A 20,920-nucleotide genomic window follows, 5' to 3' on the forward strand; every position below is an offset into this window, starting at 1 on the left:
TCGATTGTTTTCCTCAGTACTATTTTTTGGCTATTAGTTATCGAATTGATAAAATATTATGTAATTTTTAGATATTTCGATAGTTCCCATCATAAAATTTTTAATAGGTTAGGTTATAAAATTTTTAAATCGATTGTCAGTATTTCGTTGCCCCTTTTAATGCTAGTATCTTGCGTAAGAAAACGCTAAATTATGGCAGTTAATACCATTTTACTTGATTTCTCAGTAGATCCTTCGTTGACAAAAACTGATGGATCCTTTACAGTATTATCTACGAATATTGAAAATGTTTTAAGGGATTTTTTAACCGGCTTGAAAACCATTAGCAGTTTCGAGTTAGAGGGTAGTCTGATCAAAATTTTTACAGCTAATCGTGGAACAGTTGTTAATCTTAGAATATATAGTAATGGCTTAGTTACGTTGAATATAGATTATTACAAAGGCGAAAAACAAGAACCATTGTTAACTCTTGAAGTAAGTAATTGGAGAATAAATTTAGATCAATTGAAGTTAATTATGTTTCTAATTTAATTAAATTTTATATATTGGACAAATATTTGTTAGTAATCCCACTATTTTAGTGTATTATATTAGATGTATCAATATAATTATTTGTTTCAGCTTAGTAAGATTTTTGAGCAAAAGCTAGCTATTGCGCTAGATTCATTTAGATCCAAAATGTTTCCTCCTATTAAAAGAGGTATACCTCTTGATGTATATCTATCTAGTTCAGGTTGGAATACATTAGTAATATTATTGTTTATTGTCATTTTCCTGTATTTATAGCATTTGGCTTTAGATGCATTTTATATCTGGAGAAGATAGCAATATTTTAGGTCTTTATGAAATACAATTTAATGACTTTTATTGATTATTGATTTAATGACTGAAGATTTTGTTGGTTATATATATAAATTATATCGCGTATAAAGTTGTAAATAATGTTTTAAATAATTATTTGTTACTTCTCTGGAGTATACTTTAATTTGATTTCCTGTGCACTTTAGAACAGTTTTGTTATGTCAGTTTATTATAATATCAGGTAATGTAGAATATATGTTTTCTTGAATTTTAGACAATATAAGTGACAGCCATATCTGAATTTTACATTCAAAAATTAATAACAATTTTGATACAGTTATTTTATCTTTGCATGTTTTGCATAATCATTTTAGAACAGCCACGCATTAGAGCGAGACTTAAAGGAAAGGGTGGTTGAAATTAAGAGAACACAGGCATTACCAATTTTAACACGAGGGACATTCATGAGATACTATCAAACATCAGGTTGGTTAATACTGCATGCATTTTCCTGTAGGTGAATGATGTCTGATTGTTATTTTTAAAAGTAAATACTGTATTCGGATTTTTAATTAATAAAAATTACACTCTAAATATTTTATCTGTTAACAGATAATCATTAATTTATTTATTTTATCCTACATTTAATATATTGAATATTTATATATTCAAATAATTGAGTAAAGTGATGTTGGCTATAGGTATGTATTTAAAAAAAATAAGGTGTTTGTTAATATTTTATTTTATATATTTTTTAAATGTATATATTTAACACAAGAGTTTCAAACTCAACCTCAATAAGAGAAATATGCTAAAGATTCTTAAAAAATTAAATACCCTTATACTTTATTTAAAAAGAATAGTATAGGATTTTTCAATTTTGGTATGTAGCCCTTTTTTATTTTATTGTAACCAAAGTGTGGCTTTTAGTGCAAATAAATGTTTCTACTATAATATATTTTTTAAGGCCCTAGTTACCTAATGTAATACAAAGATACCGCAAAGCATACATAATACAATCCCAATTAACAGTAAATTTGAAAATAATTGTTTTCATTTAATAAGAAAAAATAGGTAATCAAAAATATGTTTTAGATGAAAGAATATTGGAATATGACATTGATAACTTGGTGTTTGAAGAAGTCACTCCCTATCAAAAGGTACAAATTGTGCATTCTAAAACTCTAGGAAACATGTTAGTGTTGGATGATCTTCAGAGTAAGAGAAAGTTGTTACATTATATGTTACTATTATTATTAATATAAGAAATTGTTTTAGATATTGCCGAGTCAGATCTTATATATACTGAAACATTGATGCAACGAGGGAAGGAAAATTACAAAGATAAAGAAATTGTTATTCTTGGTAAAATTATTTTTTAATAGAAAAATGCCGTTGAATGTCAGAGTTGTTGCAGGTGGTGGAGATGGGGCTTTATTATATGAGCTACTTAAAGAAAAACCAAAAGAGGTTATTATGTTGGAAATAGATGATGTTGTTATGAAAGCTTGCGCTAAATATATGAGGTCAATTTGTGGTGACGTGCTGGATAACTATTCTGGTGCAAATTATAAGGTAAGATTTTTTATTTTTATTTTTATTTCTATTTCTTCAATGCATAACTTTTTGTTGAAGATTATAGTTGGTGATTGTATGAAGTCTCTTGAGCAATATATCAAAGAGGGCCGTAAATTTGATTATATATTTGGAGATTTAACAGACGTGCCTATATCAGAGGATCACTCTGAACAGCTGTGGGCGTTTATTAATAAAATTTTACAAATGTCATGTAAGGTGTTAAAGCCGACGGGAAAATTTATGACCCATGTAAGTATTAAATATTTTGAGCTAAAATTGCTTTAACATGAACACATGATATTGTGCAATTCTGTTAAAAAAATTTACTAAAATCAGTTTATTATCGTTAAATAGTGGGTAACCTTTAACATTTTAGATCTATATTACTTAATATCTGATTCAAATTAATTCATGGACTAATTTTACCGATCGACTTTAAAAGATGTGAAATGTGTCAACATCATTTGTGGGTATATTGATTCTTTATATATTTAAAAATGTTAAATATTTGTTTAACAGTATTTCTTATGTTTATTTTGTATGGTATAGCAAAGTTCATTTGATTGTCAATTATTTAATTTTTAGTGTTTTTTTCCATCTTTGGGCAGCATGCATGTTTCATCATTTAAGGCAATTGGTGAATAAACCCATTTTTTGTAATCTTCCTAAGAAATGAATATGAATTCTATTGATCGAGATAATTAGTAATCTGATGTGGCAACATTTGGTGAATACTGTGTTTTATTTTAATTTTTATAGCATTTTGAGTATTTTCAAGTAATTTTTTGTTTAAAATGAGTATTTGAATATTTCGGTCGTATTTTCCTTAATATACTGTATAATTTCGATTTATGGTTTCTTTGGTTTTATTAGTTAATTTTAAGGGAGCCAATTTCTTTTTTAGTTTCAACTCTCCAGTTCCCAAACTCAAGGCTTTTTGATACTTCTAAATAGTACAGTACGATAAACTGTCTAGCTCATAACATATCTCGTCAAATCAAAATCATCATTTCTAAAAGGCGTCACTATTTATGTATGTGATACTTTGTTTGCTTTGATTTAAACATTAAAACTCACCACAAAACACTTCGATATAAAATCCCATATTTGGTAAATTATATCATTATTTAGAAAATGTACTAAAATATATGCTTAATAACAGCTGTTTTGTAACCAGTAGATTGTTGGAGGGAATGACAGAATGCTGTATTGATACACCATCTTATAGAGGGTATTTATTAATTTAGAATATGTGTTGATTTTTAAATGGAAGTTTAATGAAAAATAAACTATTTTTTTATTTGAAAGATCGGTCAACTATCTGCCGCGGTTTCTCACGATAGCATGTATTTGAGCGGCCCAATTTGCAGTTATTCTGCCACATGGATCCGGTTTAATTTAAGTGATGGCTTTAGTTATGTTTATTTTAAGCTTTATTTTTTAATTTTAATCCCTTGTGGCCTATACCCCGTATAGATACACTTTTTGTGGATGCAGTGGAACCTGGTGAATCTCGTTTAGGTTGGTACCTACCTAAAATCCACATTGCTAGACAGACAAAATCGGGGTACAGAGTGATTAGCTCAGTCACATTTCTAACTACGGATAAAGCCGAAGACAGGGGTTAACTGAAGGGGGTTTTTGATGACTGAGATTAGCTGTATATTATAGATTAATGGTTTCATGTATTAAATACATTGTTAACATTATTATTTATTGTAGTTAACTGGAACATCCTGTCCCGAAGCTGTAGAACAATATAGCCAGTATTTGCAAAAGCTGCAACCTTCAGTCAAGTACACTATGGATCGTGCTTTCGTCCCGTCTTTCCTTGAAGAATGGGTCTTCTGTCAAGTGAGTTTTTCAAATTCAGGACCAGCAGAATAACGTAGAACATTAAGTGCTGTCTATATCTCTGGTCATCATAACTCACACAGCATAGATAACATATATTTAGTTAAATTGTTGTTATTAGACATTTATTTTGTTGCAAAAGAAGTTAGCAGCATTAGGTGACAACCAATATATATATATTATTTATAGTTTAATCAATATCTTGATTTTAATAACCAAGTAATTCTGGTCTTGGCAATGGATTGTTTTAGGTTGCATTGTATTATTTAACATATATTTGGTTAATAATGAAATCAGTATTAGATAGTTCAGGAACATATCATTTACAACAGAATAACTATATCCATATATTAATCCATTGTCAAGTGACATATGTATTATATATTTTTGGAAGTATTTTAACAACATAATGTATTAATAATGAATTTATAACATTCTGTAGATATATTTCAATAACTCATAACACAATATTGTAAAAATAGTATCTTATAAAATTATTAATGTATTATTTCTTTGAGTTATGCTAGTAAGATTAATTTCAGTATATATGTTGATATTTTGCTTCTTCTAAAAAATCTTAATATAGTTATCTATGTTGATCATTCTAATTTTATAGATCTTGAGAATCAATGAATTTGAAGTAGTTTTATGACATGTTTCATTTTAGTCATGTTTGTTAGCAATAGAAAATATAGCATTGTCCAAAGTTATTCAATTAGTATTCCTTGATAAGTATTTTTTGAATATCAGTTATGTTAAAATCTTTGTATGCTTTGTTGGTTCTTTCTGTTGAAAATAAAGTTATTTTAAAGTCTTGTTTTTGTATTATATTTTTATTCTAATAATCTTATTATTCCTGTGAGTGGAAAAATTTTTGATTTTTATTTGGTTGTTTAGTATCTGTCCAATTCAATGTTTTATAATAATTCTCGTGAGATCTGAAAAATACTCTAATAACGTACATATAAATCAAACAATTGAAATTAAAGTGTTTTAATTCAATTAGAATGTGGTTTATTAGAATATGATAATAAACTATTTGAATTCTCAAATGAGATTTTTTTATTTTCATAGTATTTTTTCTAAAATAAATAGGTTATAAACTTTTATAACACAAAAACATTTCTCCTGTCAAGAAATTCTTGTCATTATGCAGTATTTGCTATATGAGAAGCTATGAAACTGCTTAAAATCAAGCTTGATATTTTTGACTTTTTTGATGTTTTTTTTTAAATTTTTTCTAGATCATGATCTTGAGCTTATATTTAGCATAGATCGGCTTTTTAATTAGGGTCACCAACTTGAGAAAAATAATGTCAAATTTTAAAATTGAAAAAAAGTATTTGGAATAAAACATTTTTGTATAATTTTATGCTGTCCATCTTTTAAATATGTACTTTTGGGTGCTTTTGGCACGTAAAAAGAATTGTGGTCTTTGAAAGTTGGTCTTAAAATCAAAATAGAGATTCAAATGAATACTTATTTTTTAATTAAATATATGAACGATCTGTTCTGAATATATTCATTTAGGGAATACACGGCGGGAAAAGACTAAAGAAGATATTTTAATACATTTTGTACATTTGATAAGTTACCAGAAAATAAAACTTACATACACGTACCTGCGTATCTTTTTTGCATATACTCTTACATTTTTTGTCATTTTATTTTTAGTATTACTATTTTATTCTAAATAGAATAAAATTATCTAATACAATAGTGTTTACAATTAGGCAAGTCATTAAAAATCGAAGAGACTGAGGTGGCTAAAATCCATATACATAATAGTGTAAACAACAATTAAAATATATATATATATATATTTATATATATATATATATATTTAAACTATATATATATAAAAATATATATATAAATATTATATAAAAAATTATTAAATTAAAATTATTTTATTTTATTTTATTTTATATATATATATAAATATATATATATATATATATATATATATATATATAAATATATATAGGTAAATATATATATATATATATATATATATATATATATATATTTAATATTATAATAACTTAATAAAGTAGTTTTAACAGTAAAACATTTTCTTCATTCGTTTTATGAGGACGTCATAGATAAAATTGTACACTAATTACTCAGAGTTATAATGGACTTAGAATTCCAATTTATGACATATCTGAATTAATAATTAAAATTTGAGTCCATTGAATTTTATATATAACTGTAATTTATAACCGTTATGATTTTAGATGGAATATAATTAAATAATTTATTTTAGAGTTTAGTTATAGTCTTTAGTCCGATTTATTATACTATATGTTTTATAAATTACCAGGCATATTCACAATGATGGAATCGGATTAAAATAATCTGAATTAACTAGATTGAGCGTGTAAATAAACAAAGCATATTCCATAGCTTTTGTAGTATAGGGGAATTCTATGTAAACAAGACAATAGCGTAAGGCTCCTCCAATAATCACTCGTACTCCACCTCTTGATCCGGTTCTTCGATTGCTTGTACTCGTCGAAACCCTAGTCGTTGCCGCAGTTAGATCGTGGTACTAGCGTGCGGTACTTCAGTAGTTGGCCGAACCAGATCGACTCGTGACGACTTTGCTTCAGTACCGTTTAGCCGTGCGTTCATCGGTTTGGTCGTCTCCAGCCCTGAGGGGATGCTGCGAAGGTCTTCTGGTAAGCGAAGCTGTTTTACTCTCTTTCAGTTGCTATTTTTATATATCTCGTTTTGTCGAGGAAATCAAAATGAGGTGTTGTTGTACTGCCTTGGAAGGTCGATTGGGGCTCTATAAGAAACATAATATATGACAATGTTAATAGCTTTTGTTCAGATGTTTTATTTAATGATAGCTAAGATTGTCAATATTTAGAATTCTTTGTTGTTTTATGGTTATTGTTGTAGAGTATGACAAAAAGGTAAGTTTCGTATTAAAAATAATTTTAATTATAGAGAAGAAGGATGACAACACTTTTGTCTGGTTTTTTTTATATAAAACACTCCGAAAACATTTATAAACAACCTGTCTTTAAAATGACCTTAAATTATAATTAAAGGTTTTATTATGCTTATTTGCTCTATTCTATCTTAAGTAAAGAATTATGTTTGTTTTTATTTTGACATACATACATATTTATATATGTACAAAGAAAAATTATTTATATTATATTGCAGTCCTTCAAATTTAATTAATAATTATGCCGTTATGAAAACGTTGTGGATAATCGAACTATTTCTTTAATGTTAATTTAGGTCATATTATTGTTATTCTAATGAGTAGAGGTGAAGGAGATAGAGAAGTAATAAATATATTAACAATATTATTATTACTATTAGTTCAGAAGACCTCGGATTTAATTTTGTTAATTTAATTATAATTGTCTATAAATTTGTCTACTATAGATATGTAGTAGATATTACTCTATATAGATAATTATATTTAACAATATTATTTTATTGATTAGAAATTTATGTAGCATTACCTTTGAGTTGTCTTTTTGTTAATATCTAACATTTTGAATTATAATTCTCCTACACAAGAAACAATTAACTTTCCAATACTGCAAGTTGAAATAGGTTTTTATTTAAAACATACTCTTCATGAATAATATTTTTAAATAAAGTGGCAGCTCTAAGCATCCAAATACTATACTAGACTTTTAAAACGTTTTCATGATAAGCATTGGAATTATCCTGAATTTTCATTTGAACCTTGGTCTTCAGCCTATCGATTGGTACATCAAATTGGGTTATTATCAAAACTCATATAACAGGGTGTTTTCATACAAATTAATATTTTAATTGCCAGAATCGTGTGTACATCAATAGATAATCAGAAGAAGGTACAGTTAAATTTTCAAGTCGATCGGATGAAAACTAGGAGTTGAAAATTATTGTTCAGAAGAAATACATAAACATTATTGATTAAGAATTCAGATACGTTTTGATGCAATTTAAAATAAAGCAAAAATAAAAAAAATAATCCAATCAGGTGATGGATCATCTTGGTGATGTTTAAATAAAATTTTCAATTCTTAATTTTAATTTTGTAATATTTATTCTTTACGGTGAAAATATCATATAAATAAATATTTGTTTTTTTATAGACATTATTTGTTGTTTCTAAACCGTTTATGACCAGAAAGAAATATGTCGCTTAATATTATAAAAGTAATAGACAGCTCGGATTATAAGAATTAATTATTTAATATTCATTTTCGTTATTTGGCATTACTAACAAGGTGTTAGTGTAATCTATTGCGTTTTTCCGAAAATAGCCAACGACCATAGAAGACTGTTTTAGGTTACTTTGTATAACCTTTGCGACGATGCGAATGTTTAATTATGCATTGCGAAATGATTATAGTTGAGCAACATTAGGACAAGGTTACCCCAACAAATTCAGTAAGGGGAAATTAAGTTTGTTTTATAAATAAATCAAATAAACATTTTATAAAACTATATTAATAATAATATAGATATTGCAATGTTGTATTGATTGCAAGTAGGTATACACATTCAAAATATTAACCAGAATGTTTTCTGGTGAGTGAATAACCTTTACTCGTATTTGACAATGCTCTAAGTCAGTCAAATTTAAATTAAGTCATAGGTGGATTCAAACTAAGTTCTTACGACTAAATATACTTTATGAGTCAAAATGTTATCAAAAAATTAATGTGTTAAAATGAGTTACCTCTACTTTATTTTTTAGTGTGGTAACATCAAGCAGTCTGTGAAATAATTGAACTAGGAGGTCTTTTTACTTGTTTACTAATGAAAATGTATTTCACCTGACATTTAATCAACCTGGAAAGAACTAATAACTATGACAATTTTTCATGACTGGGAATGGGAATGCAATGTTTTCATAGAGAATATGAGATAAGTCAAGAATCTTCAATTTATTGATTTGAAGAAATAATGAGCTGCAGGAAGAAAGTCTTGTGGAAATATTGAAGCCACCATCTACTATTACATTAAAATGAAACATTGGATGAAGAAAACTGTGCCATCTGTTCAGCATGTTATAATTCTTTAAAATGTAATTGCAAAAACGGATAAAATATGTTATGTTGTGGGTTAAATCCTCCTCCTCTGTAATTGTTAATAAACAAGCGTAAAACATAATCAGGAGTAATAAATGTTCCTAACAAGTTGGTTAATGATGGATGTCCAATGAGATGGTTACCTGCCAGGTTTTTATAAAAATAGTAAGCTATTTTAAATTACGTATGGCTTAAATGCCAAAGTTATCCTCTTACCTCCAAAGCATTTATTGAATCTTAGAATCCATCTTAGAATAAAATTTAAAGTAATTTTCGATTTTGTGTTAATGTGTTAATATCTTTAAAATGATGCTCAAAGCGGTTCTTTAGAATTTAACAAATATCTAGAAGTTTGACTGAGCTAAATCAACTAAATCAGGATGCTGAATGAGAATTATTGTTATGGAAAGGCCAATACGGCCTTCTGCTAAATGATGCATAATACTTTTTCCTGTTTTATCCCTTTTTGGTAAACATTAACCAACAATAATAATTAATTTTTAGCTATAATTTGATTTTGTATAAGAATGCCATTGAGTGAATCAATTGCACTAACTTTTTTAAAATTAAAGTTATAACTTAATTCTGTTTAAAGTATTTTTTGACTATGTAGAGCGATAAACCGTGAAATCATATTTTGTGTTATTGGCGAATAATTTAAAAGTTAATTAAAAAAATACGATGCTTTCCTTGAAAAACTTGCAGTTATATTATTGTATTCGATGCCATTGGAATTATATTGAATTTGATAGAAATTATATTTATTGAAGGAAATTTAAATACAAAACCAAAATATATTTTGGTTTGCGGAAACCTTGGCAATTACATATCGTTAGTGACTAAACAAGTCCAGTAAACTGTCTTCAAATACTGCATAAATAACGAAAATTGAAATGTTCAAAAACAATATAATGGTTATTGGGCAATAATCAAATGCCAAGTCGCCAACCCATTAGTGGTATGCTATTATTAATTCTTATCAGTAAATGGTGCATATAATGGTTAGATAATATTTAATGCTAAACAAGTTGTAAAGCACAATGTCTCATAGAAATGAATTCATTCCTTTGAAATAAAAGTTATTAAGATAAAAACGCTGAATGTTAAAAACATAACAATGGTTAAAATACTCTTGTCATGCAGATTATTTCTAATTAATTTTTGATAAATGTCGAGTTAAACTTGCTTAATTAATTACATCGCTTAATACTTAATTATGTTTAATAATAAATTAATTTAATTGCTTGATTAATTAAACTTTAACTAATAATTATATGAAATATGTACTAGGTACTTGCATGTATTTTAATCAGCGATATCTATTGAATGGTGAAAATGCAAAATATCAATGTAATGTCACATACACAAAGAAAAACTGTTAACCTAACCTAACTGTTAAATTTGGCAGTTTTAACATTTCTATACATAAAATGGCAATGTTCTATTTTCTAATTTTCAAGTATTCTTCGGTTATTTGGTGAATACAGATGCTAATTATGGAACACGCCAAATTGCATTTTCGACATTTATTACTTTTGTTATTTATTTGATTTTAAGAAATTTACTGTCGAAGATGAGTAAACGCTTTTAGAAATTTCGTCGGTTTTCGATAAAAAAATAGTGGTTTTGATATCAGTGACAAAGAACAGCCTGGAAGACAAAAAAAGTTCGAAGACAACCAATTGCAAGGTTTATTTGACGATAAACTTTTCGTCGTTGCGAAACACTTGTTATGCAAAAAAGTGTTTTCTTTTCTGTCGCGAAACGCAGTGCTATGTTTGGTGATGATCAATCTCAAGCCCAAAAAGTCATATGGCATATGGCGCGGTCAGCAAAGTGTAGTTACTGCAGATGCCTACTGACGTCTTTCCGTTATGGCATGTTGACAGAAAGATGGTAACAAGTTATAGAGGATGATGCAACATTTTTTTATTCACATATTAGGCCTATAAATTAGTTTTAAAGACTTTTTTAAATTTAAAGCTTTATTATGAAAAATCGGTACAATGTATTTTATTCAAAGTATTGTCTATGTTTCAGACAATTTACGAATTTAGCTTTTGAGATATTTTCATAAGAAGTGAAGCATCGCTCAGACAGGTCACTATTAATATGTTGGAAAAAGCAGTAATCAGAAGGAGTAAGATTTGGAGAATACGGCGGGTGGTGCAGCACTTTCCATTTTAATGTTTTCAAGTATGTTTTCACCAGTTTTGCCACATGTGGTCGAGTGTTGTCATGCTGAAAAGTAACAGTGTTGTATTCTGGCTAATATTCCGGCCGTTTTTCGCGCAGTGCTAGTCTCAAATACATAATTTTGTCGGGTAATGCCTTCAAATTTTTTGGTTGTCTAGAACGCTCTTTGCCTTGACTATCAATATCGCTACTTTTAAAACGTCAAAATGAGTATTCACCTGTTGAAATCAATAAAGATATTCAGCCGCCTTTTTCAAATTGAAGTAAAAAAAGTGAAAATGTGATTTACTCAGTATAAATTCAGCCATTCTCAACATACTGAAAAAAAATTTGATCACATTTGGACAAAATGATACCCCAGGGTGAGGGTACAACATGAAGTTGGTTACAAATATACCCTATAAGATTTAATTCACGGCAACACTATCTGTTGTATAAATAATATTCGTTAAAATTAATTTATAGGCCTGGTATATTGTACTAATTTTTCTAAATAAATAATAGCACCTAATAGATGCCAGATTGTTTAATAACTATAGTATTTTTCTATAAGAATAAGTATATTTTATAAGAACGTAACTAATGTTTTATGATTAAATTATGATTAAGTCCCAATTTAACTTTTATTTTAATTGATAAGAGTTTGTATGCTGACAAAGTTTTAGCGTCAGTTTTTCGTGATGTGAATGCAATTTTGTTTGCGGATTATCTCCAAACTAGTAAAACAATAAACTCATTATTATTGTATTTTGATAGTTGATGTAATGTTCTGGAGCAATTAGTTGTGAATATACACCAAAACCACCATACCGTTGAAATTGTAAACAGTCATAGAAGCTAGAATAACTGACCGTCAAGATAATGTTGCTAACATAGTTCTAAAATCATAATAATTTTTGTATAACATATCCGCTATATTTAGTTACCTCTGACTTCTATTTTCTTTCATTCTTCATAGAATTATATTGAGGAAAACAAATATAACCAGACGAAAAGCTAATCAGCTAATTTAGAGGTATTTTTAAATTGGAGCATAGTTGGAGTATAAATAAGTAATAATTCGTAAATAAGTATAAAACGTTTTCTTCATTGTTGTTGCAACAAATAGTCTTTTAATTCACGCGAACTAATCGTATCTACTTCAGTTTAGACTGACACTGTCACCACCATTGCGGTTCGTTTGTTTCTGTGCTGTACAGACCTTGATCATTAAAACATTCACCTTTGATGAAGACATTGCTTCGTTTATGAGACAATTAAATAACATAAAAATGTAGATTTGTAATGTTGTAACAAAACAAAGAGATGGAATGAAAGTCATAGTTTGGTGGAAATAAGTCGTGCTAAATTATTTGATTTTTAATTTGTTTCGTTTTCTAGTTTGTTTTATTTATTTTTTCTTAAAACAAACCAGCAATTATGTTCAATACCTTCAAAATAAACGCAAGGATTTAGAAAAGAAACCAGTAGAAAAATAAAAACTATAATATTTATGATTTAATTTCGAATGTTATTGGAATTTCAGAGTAATTTATCTTTATTTAAAAACACTATTGTTAATAATAGTAATTCAGATTTTCAATACAGTATTACAACATAAAAAGCACATTTTCAGAATGCAAATAATAAGTTGTAAATAAATGTTTAGTACTAAACAACATTGCCTAAGTCACGACTTTACGTCAGAAAATTAGCTTTCGGAGTCGTACTTAAATTTAATTAATATATTTTATTTGGGAAATATACACTGATGTATTTATCTTCGACTTATTTTGCTTGTAAATTGATTTAAGTAGAACAAAATAGTAATAACAAATTATGTAGTAACTTAAGATTGTATGATGTGATATTATGTAGTAACTTATTAAATATATTTAATGTCATAAAAAATATTATAAACATTTTTTGGATAATTTTTCATCGTTTATTTATGGAGAACAATTTTTTTACATAAAAAAGTTGTAAACATAATTGAGTTAACCACAATTTTTTCCATATTTTTATCAGTATCTGAATCTTATACCAAAGAAGCAGCAGGTTTTTTATAAGCTATGTAAGTCAGTTTATTTCTGGATATCCTTCATGTGGTTTTTAAGGCTTTGAAGATATATGTTGTAGAAAATTTCGAGAGCTATTTTGTATAAACATGACTAAATTTCGTTGATGTACGGTTGAATTTCTTTATACTACTATCACTAGGGAATGTTACATATAGATTTGGAATGTTTCTTGGACTGTATGATACCGTCTTATTCCAACCACATATATCACATCAATATTATCTAATTTATGTAGAAAGAACTAACAAAAATGTAACAATTTCGATGATTTACGAAAATGAACTTAGGACGATTTTCTTTAAACATCACCATCCATTTGTTGTTATGTATTCAAATAACTTTGGGATTTTCTTCAGTTGATTAGCTTTCTCATGAACACTCTTATGCTCTGCTTCGATATTAATGTTATTGATTGGTTGGTGTAGTATCATCAATTAATCTAGTTTGCTTGAATTTTTCAATAACTTAGTATAGTGAACGCACTCAATATTCTGATATTTTTTACAAAAATTAAGAACAATGACCACACATATTTTTACCGGACGTATCGTTACTTTTTGTTACCAGTTTGTTTTTTGTTGTTTGTATTGTTATTTTTCCCGATTTTCATAAAGTTTTAACAATCGTATATAAGAATTACGTTTAACAAATCAATTTTACCAATTTAATTTAATTTTAATGTGGTTAATTACCATATAGAAATGGTCAAAATATTCGTATTTAGAAACAGCTTTATAATGATATACCGTAAAATATAATTTATAAAATATCGTGAAATTTATATGTTAATTTGATATTCTAATTGTTCATGTTCTAGTTTATTTTTATAGCCACGATGTTAATGAAAATTTACTTTTTCTTCGTTGAATATACTTGGTAAATGTAGTGTTTTAGTTTTTATGCAATTTCCTGTTGCAATGGTATTATTGACGCCATATGTAGTAAATAATTTGTAATTACTTGAAATACAAGTAATATGATATTTAGTATTTATGATATTTTTATGTATTTCCAATAAGCATATACATACCAAGAAAAAAACTAAATCTACTCGCATGATTGTAGAAACATTGAAGCACCTTTGTAAAGTAATTAAGTAAATTCACAAAGTATTATTTTTCTTCAGTTTGTATATCTACCGGAATCGATATTTTAACATACTTCACATTCTGTTTTGTAGAACTAATATCTGCATGCTATGATCTTTACAATGTTTTAATTCATAGATCTAGTCCAGCTAAATCTTAGTTGATAAAAAGGAAAATTTAAAATATAATTTAAAAAGACTTCTTAATTCTTCCATTTTTAATATCTTGTTTCTCTTATCTTTCTCTATCTGACCTCATAAAACCTCACCACTGGCAATTGAATTTATATTGTTCAGATTGGTTTTGGGGATCTTAATCTTTTTTTTTTTGGAGTAGATCGTTGTGTCTTTCATATAAATATCGCTATGGAAGCCTGTGAGAAATTCCCTTACTGTTATTCGATAAACAAGTTTAAACCATTGCAGTTTGTATTTTCATTCATTAATCCTATTCATGTTAATGTTAACTTGAAGCATTCATTTTTATTTGATACTTACATACTTACGAGCTTACAGGTGTCAAAATCTTTTTTATTCTAACATTTTCTTTCTTGCAAAGGCATTATATTAGAGAATTATCAAATAGTTGAGCATCTCTATTTGCTCTAATTGGACGCTGTTAAAATCTACTGTTGTAAGAGGCCTTTTGTCACTACTTTTCTTAATATCTACTTTAATGCTTGAGACTACAACATCTGTATCATCAAACATAGTGGTATTATCATAATAAAATAAAATAAAAATTTGGATAATCATACAAAATGCAGCGAATAATTGTTAAATACTATTCATATAATTTCAATCACTACTATGATCCAAACGGAAAGAACGATATCTTCCTGGCGAACATCGGCTAGGATCGCAAATTAATTCGGCACATTCGTTTAGTATTCGTACATATTAGCTAAAATCATCGAGATATATCTGAAAAAATAGCTTTCAAAGCTTTTCAAAACAATTGCTAGTAAGTAGAGTTCAAACTCATTGAAAATGGCAATTGCGTGTGAAATCGAATTGTGTGGCAAAATCGAATATTATTTTAATTGTAAGTAGAATTGTATAATAACGATATGAAATAATTTAACTTAAGTCATATTTGTGATAATATAGCATGGGTAATTATTTTAATATTTGTAAATAAAACTATTGGAATGATTAATTGTTTATTGGATTAATTGTTAAACTTCATTGAATAAGGTATGGGACGAATCTCTGCACCTTCATGCATTTCCTTGAATCGTATTTTTTCCAGGAGTACAAACCCCGCTCCATGAAGAACCATAAAGTCTTGATACAAATTATCAGATTTTTTTTCAGATTTTAAGATCATAATATTACTGCACTGTTGTATAATATCAATATCATATATGTGATTGTTTTTGCAAAATTTGTGAAATACTCAGTATTTTTGTTACATATTTTTGGTGTAACTAATAACTAATAATAATAAACTAATAATCTTTTAATTGTTAAATTAAGTACTATATTTGTCAACTTTTATAGAGGCTGTGTTGGCTGACATCAATCAAACTCTAGAAAATTATTGAAAATATATAGCTCGTATATTGCCATTAACTCAAAAACACTCGACAATCGACCAGGTCTCATAGAAAAATAAATAAAATGACAGAGATCTTTAAATATTTTTTGAAAGAAAAACAAATATGCTCTGCAGTTTTTTTATATATAACATACGTTTTCCAGCAAGGTATATATATGTGCCGTAATATATGTATGTACTAAGTTTTTAATCAATCTCTAGTAAAGGAATTAAGAGTTCATTGAAGAAGTTTATTTTGTTTATATTGAAATGTATTTATGTAGTATTATATAAGAATGTATAGAATTATATTGATATTTTAACTGAGAAGAACATATTTCCAATATTTAATGACTTGTCTTATTAATACACTTTTTAACTCTTCAGTGGCATATTTAAATGCAGATGTTCTGTTGTTTCATATTTACTTACTCAGATCGATAATTACCTTGATTTTATTTAGTTCATGAAACGGAATTGCTACAAGCTTTCATTAAACTATATTACATAGAAATGTTTTACCGTCTATACAATAAGCTTACTTCCTATACAATCAATCAATTCATTCAAACGAATATGATTATGTGATTATGAAAGGAAAAATGTAACATTTATTTACAAATATATTAACATATCCGTACTTGAAGTGTATTTTTTAATATTACGTGACGTTATAGATTTATGCGTAAAGAAATTCTGTTCTAGATATTTTGAAAACGAACAATATTCGCTTTGGTGCTCTATGAACTCACTTTTTTAACTTAAAAGCAGATTGCACTCATATTACTAGTTTTTAACTACATCCAGTAATTTTTGCTTCGTGTTGTTCTCAAAGTCAATATTTAAAATATTTTAGACCTAAACTTAATTAGCATTTTATGAATGTACTCCCACTGGTGCGCTCCATATAGTTTTAAAAATCGGTACAGTTTTTACATATAACTATATTAATTCAAAGTGTTTTTTGTCTCTTCAACCTCACTCGGAGGTCCACTGTCGAGCAGTTGTGATACTTATATAGTACTTAGATGTTTTTGTGTCCACACAAACTTGCTTCCTGCTTTTTCACTGATCGTTAGCACCCTTAAATCTTTGTGCTTGTCCTGATTTTTTTTGTATCATGGGGCGTTAACAATGGTGGTAAACGCTTTGCTTTTGTAATTTTGGATCATTCAATTTCTTTGTGCAACCTGATAATTGCAAACCATAGGCACGAGAGAACTGGCTTCGAGATCTGCTTGTGTAGGACAGTTCTTGTTGTCCAAGCAAAAGCCTCATACAAGGTTCTTTTTAACATACTCCACTTGAGCTTGGCATCCAGTGTTATGCCCAAGTATTTAGCTGTATTCGCATATTTATTTTATACGGCATTACTCGCTATTGGCAGGTAGTATATTTGTACTTATTTCAAATGCATATGTGTGGACTTCGTAGTATTTTTAGTCCTCTCAGTAATTTTATTGACATCTGTTTCTACTCTATTTCATTAATTAGCAAACCATTGTTACTGCTTGACTTTTGGGAATATCACTAGTATAGAGTAAATACTTTACTAACATATCTACAGTTCTATAATGTTACTTATAACAAGATAATTTAACTGTAATTTGATTTGATGGAGGAAATTAAATTTTAAAATCTTTTCAGTTTAATTTAGATTGGGTCGTTTCATATTTTTCTTCTATGTATAATAATTATAGTCTATGCTCTTAACTATATTTATATTTGTATTAATATTTAATATTTAATCTTAATTTTTGTTGATATTCACATTTATATATTTTGTATATCTAATTTTAGATCCTAAAGTTCTACAGATTAATAATGATGGAATCTAGAGACCCATACTTTTAGACTTATTTACTATTTTAATGTAAGTAATTTGTGATTTGTAATTTTCAGTAGAGAGGACACAAATATGTATCTTTAACAAAATATGCAAAATTTATAATTTTGTTTTAACAAAAGATTATTTGCAGGAAATTACCTTTTAAATTGTTATTATTTGTTGAAGTTAGTTAAAAACACTCTGACGATTTCAACATGGTTAAGATAATGGATTTTAATTAGTTGTTGTCAATATGGAGTTACGAGAAGTTATATTAAATAACATGGATACAATATGAATAAATAAAATAGTAATACATTGGTAAGTGTTCTTCTATCGCGACAAAGAAAATACCACATTAGTTTCAGTATTAATAAGAACTAAAGAAATAGGCGAAGATTTGATTGTTTCAATTCAACTTGTTCGCCACAATTATTACAATTATCATATAATTTTTAATTAGATTTTGGTGACACATATTACTGATAAAAAGTATTATAAGCTTAATGAATAATTTTAAAGGAATTTTACTTTATACAAATGTGTGAACGTTCTATTCTAGATTTGAAAGTTTACTTTACAAATATTGCACTAAATCATGATGTAATCAAGGTGAACAAGTATTGTGATGTACAGGATTAGTTAATAATTTTATTTAATTAATTATTCAATTGTCATAATTGAAATTCCGTCTACAAATATAGTAACCCAAGGTGATTTTAGGCCCATATTTAATGTATTATTACCTTACTGACTTATTTTCAAGAAACTGTCTGCAATGAGTGAATAAGTTCTAGTACTAAATGATAAATTAGCATTTATTGTGAGTGAGCAATGCAGTATTATATGTACTGTAGAATAAAATTAATAGTTGTGAAGAGTTTTTAATAATGGTTTCAATATGTTCAAGTGGAAAGCAAAAAGCAGTAGGTGAGTTATTAGTTAAAATCTTGTCTTATTTATATTAGCCATTATGTATGGAAAATAACGTAGCTCGAATGTTCGCCGCAGCTTTTAAAGCGGATGCCAATCATAGTTTTATTGGCGGAAACTTGGTGGTGAACTCCGTTAATAGACTAATGATATTAATTACGTGTGAATGAACGTGTTAAGGATATCATTTGATTGTGAGTTATTGACAAAAACCTACAACTTCAGAAAAATCTATAAAGAAATCAAGCGATGTTAAATCCCATGACCTTGGTAGCCAACTCATGTTATTTCGACGAGAGGTCACTTCCACAAATTGTTTGTGTAGAATGTCATCAACCATTCAGTTAGAGTTTAGGCGAGAACAAATCCGTTATCATTGTTCCATAGCGTTGGTAGTTTTAGTGATGTCCTCTCTAAACTCGTCTTCGAAAGGGTAATGCTCAATTATGTCGCTAGGCCATATCCCCACCAAATAGTAACAGTTTGAGGACGTTCGGTATACGGCTCTAATATTAGTTTATCCCATGCGCTTTGTTATAAAATGTTTCGACCAAATTTGGAGTGCTCTTCTAAAAGCTTCGAAGCAAGAGTGACATTACTTTTGTTTTTTCAAAACAATGCATCAAAAACAATTTCGTGTTATAATTTTAACACTGATTTTTGATGGAAAATGTGCCGTTCAAGTGTTATAAGGACTTCGCCTTATCAGAAAAAACAATAAAACGTTGGTGTGCTGACTTTAAACGTGGTCGTAAAGATACCGATTATGTAGAAGGCAGTGAACGTCCAAATGAGGTGGTAACACCAGAAGACATCAAAAAATTCCATAAAATCATTTTGAATGATCGAGAAGTGTGTTAGCTAACATCGTAAGGATATCAAAAGAACGTGTAGGTTTTATATTGCATGAGCATTTGATTATTGGATTATTATTTTGGACTCTGAGCAGAGTTGGGCCATGTTTAAACGTAACAAATCGGAATGTTTGCATCGATATGCAATAATGGATGAAACATGAATTCATAATTTCACCTCGGAATCAAAACGATCGTCATCTGAGTGGACAGCAAATGATAACAGGCCTATTTTGAGGCAAAATATAAATCATTCTACAAAAGGGGCTTTTCAGCATATGTGTTATATAAGTGCAAGCACTTATATAAGTCTTAGCATAACATTTGTCAAAGTTAAAATCTGCGATGAAATGACAGCTTAGGGTTCTCTCGGTTTGGCGTTTTTGACGCATTGGTTTAGCCATACTCTTATTTATTTCGTATCGAATTTAGCAACCCAAATTTAGAGAGTAGATTTTATTAAAAATAATTTGTCGCAAAATTAGTAACTTTGATACGATGTAATGACGTATCGTCGGGTAAAATATACGTTGTCAAAATAATATGGCCCCCACAGTCTCTCTATATCGACCCGTCCCTTTCGCAAAACCTCTATCTGAAAGTTATTTTTTATGTACAAAATTCTGTTCGATATTTCTTGTGACACACAATTCAAAACAAATATATGGTTGTTTGATATAAAACCTTAATTTCCTCGCATGAACGATATTGGCACACTTATTAAAAAAAATAGTTCTTTTGTTCTATAATTACATTAGTTTGTATTATTCAATGAAACGAAAACCTTACCGGCTATCGTCCGATTCGCGTCACATCGTCAATATTTTCATAACAATAATAGGTTATTGCATTTATGCATCCCATTATAATTTTTGTTGTCGGTAGAGTGAAACAGTACTATTGCAAAATTGTTAACCGGTGCACTTTCACTTATCAAAATAGCTTTTTGTCGAAGCAATCATTTTTGGATGATATAGACTTCGGTAATTACTATTCTGATATTGGTTTTGCGCAATCATCGCGCTCGTACATCATCTACACGAAAATAATAACAAAGCCTATCTAGCGATTGGGTTCTGCGTTCGTTTACTCTCCTTTCGTTTGCTGGTTTTGCTTTTGATTTACAACTTATTAC

At 28.1% G+C, this 20,920-nt stretch overlaps 2 protein-coding genes across 3 annotated transcripts in view; both read left to right on the forward strand.

Moving 5' to 3' along the window:
* Positions 1 to 69: 69 nt before the first annotated feature.
* Sms (Spermine synthase) lies at positions 70 to 5,048 on the forward strand. Of its 2 annotated transcripts, none has more exons than XM_076399498.1 (7): positions 70 to 474; positions 1,176 to 1,287; positions 1,897 to 2,019; positions 2,080 to 2,166; positions 2,219 to 2,376; positions 2,437 to 2,628; positions 4,102 to 5,048. In XM_076399498.1, exons 1-7 carry the CDS (start codon positions 193 to 195, stop codon positions 4,264 to 4,266), a joined length of 1,119 nt encoding a protein of 372 aa, XP_076255613.1. In that variant the 5' UTR covers positions 70 to 192; the 3' UTR covers positions 4,267 to 5,048. The 2 variants fall into 2 exon arrangements, with proteins under 2 accessions (XP_076255613.1, XP_076255614.1); XM_076399499.1 differs by lacking the exon at positions 1,176 to 1,287 and adding an exon at positions 622 to 733 and having other exon boundaries at positions 76 to 474.
* Positions 5,049 to 6,759: 1,711 nt separating this feature from the next.
* The window catches only part of emp (epithelial membrane protein), a 124,182-nt gene continuing 110,021 nt past the window's right edge, over positions 6,760 to 20,920 (forward strand). Inside the window, exon 1 of the mRNA XM_076399496.1 lies at positions 6,760 to 6,917. The gene's annotated coding sequence lies outside the window, so the exon portion shown is untranslated. The remainder of the gene's footprint in view (positions 6,918 to 20,920) is intronic.

This window comes from Rhynchophorus ferrugineus, unplaced genomic scaffold (genome assembly GCF_030347505.1).
Source record: "Rhynchophorus ferrugineus isolate W39M unplaced genomic scaffold, kcgeb_rfMv2 rfM3, whole genome shotgun sequence".
Taxonomy (NCBI): domain Eukaryota; kingdom Metazoa; phylum Arthropoda; class Insecta; order Coleoptera; family Curculionidae; genus Rhynchophorus; species Rhynchophorus ferrugineus.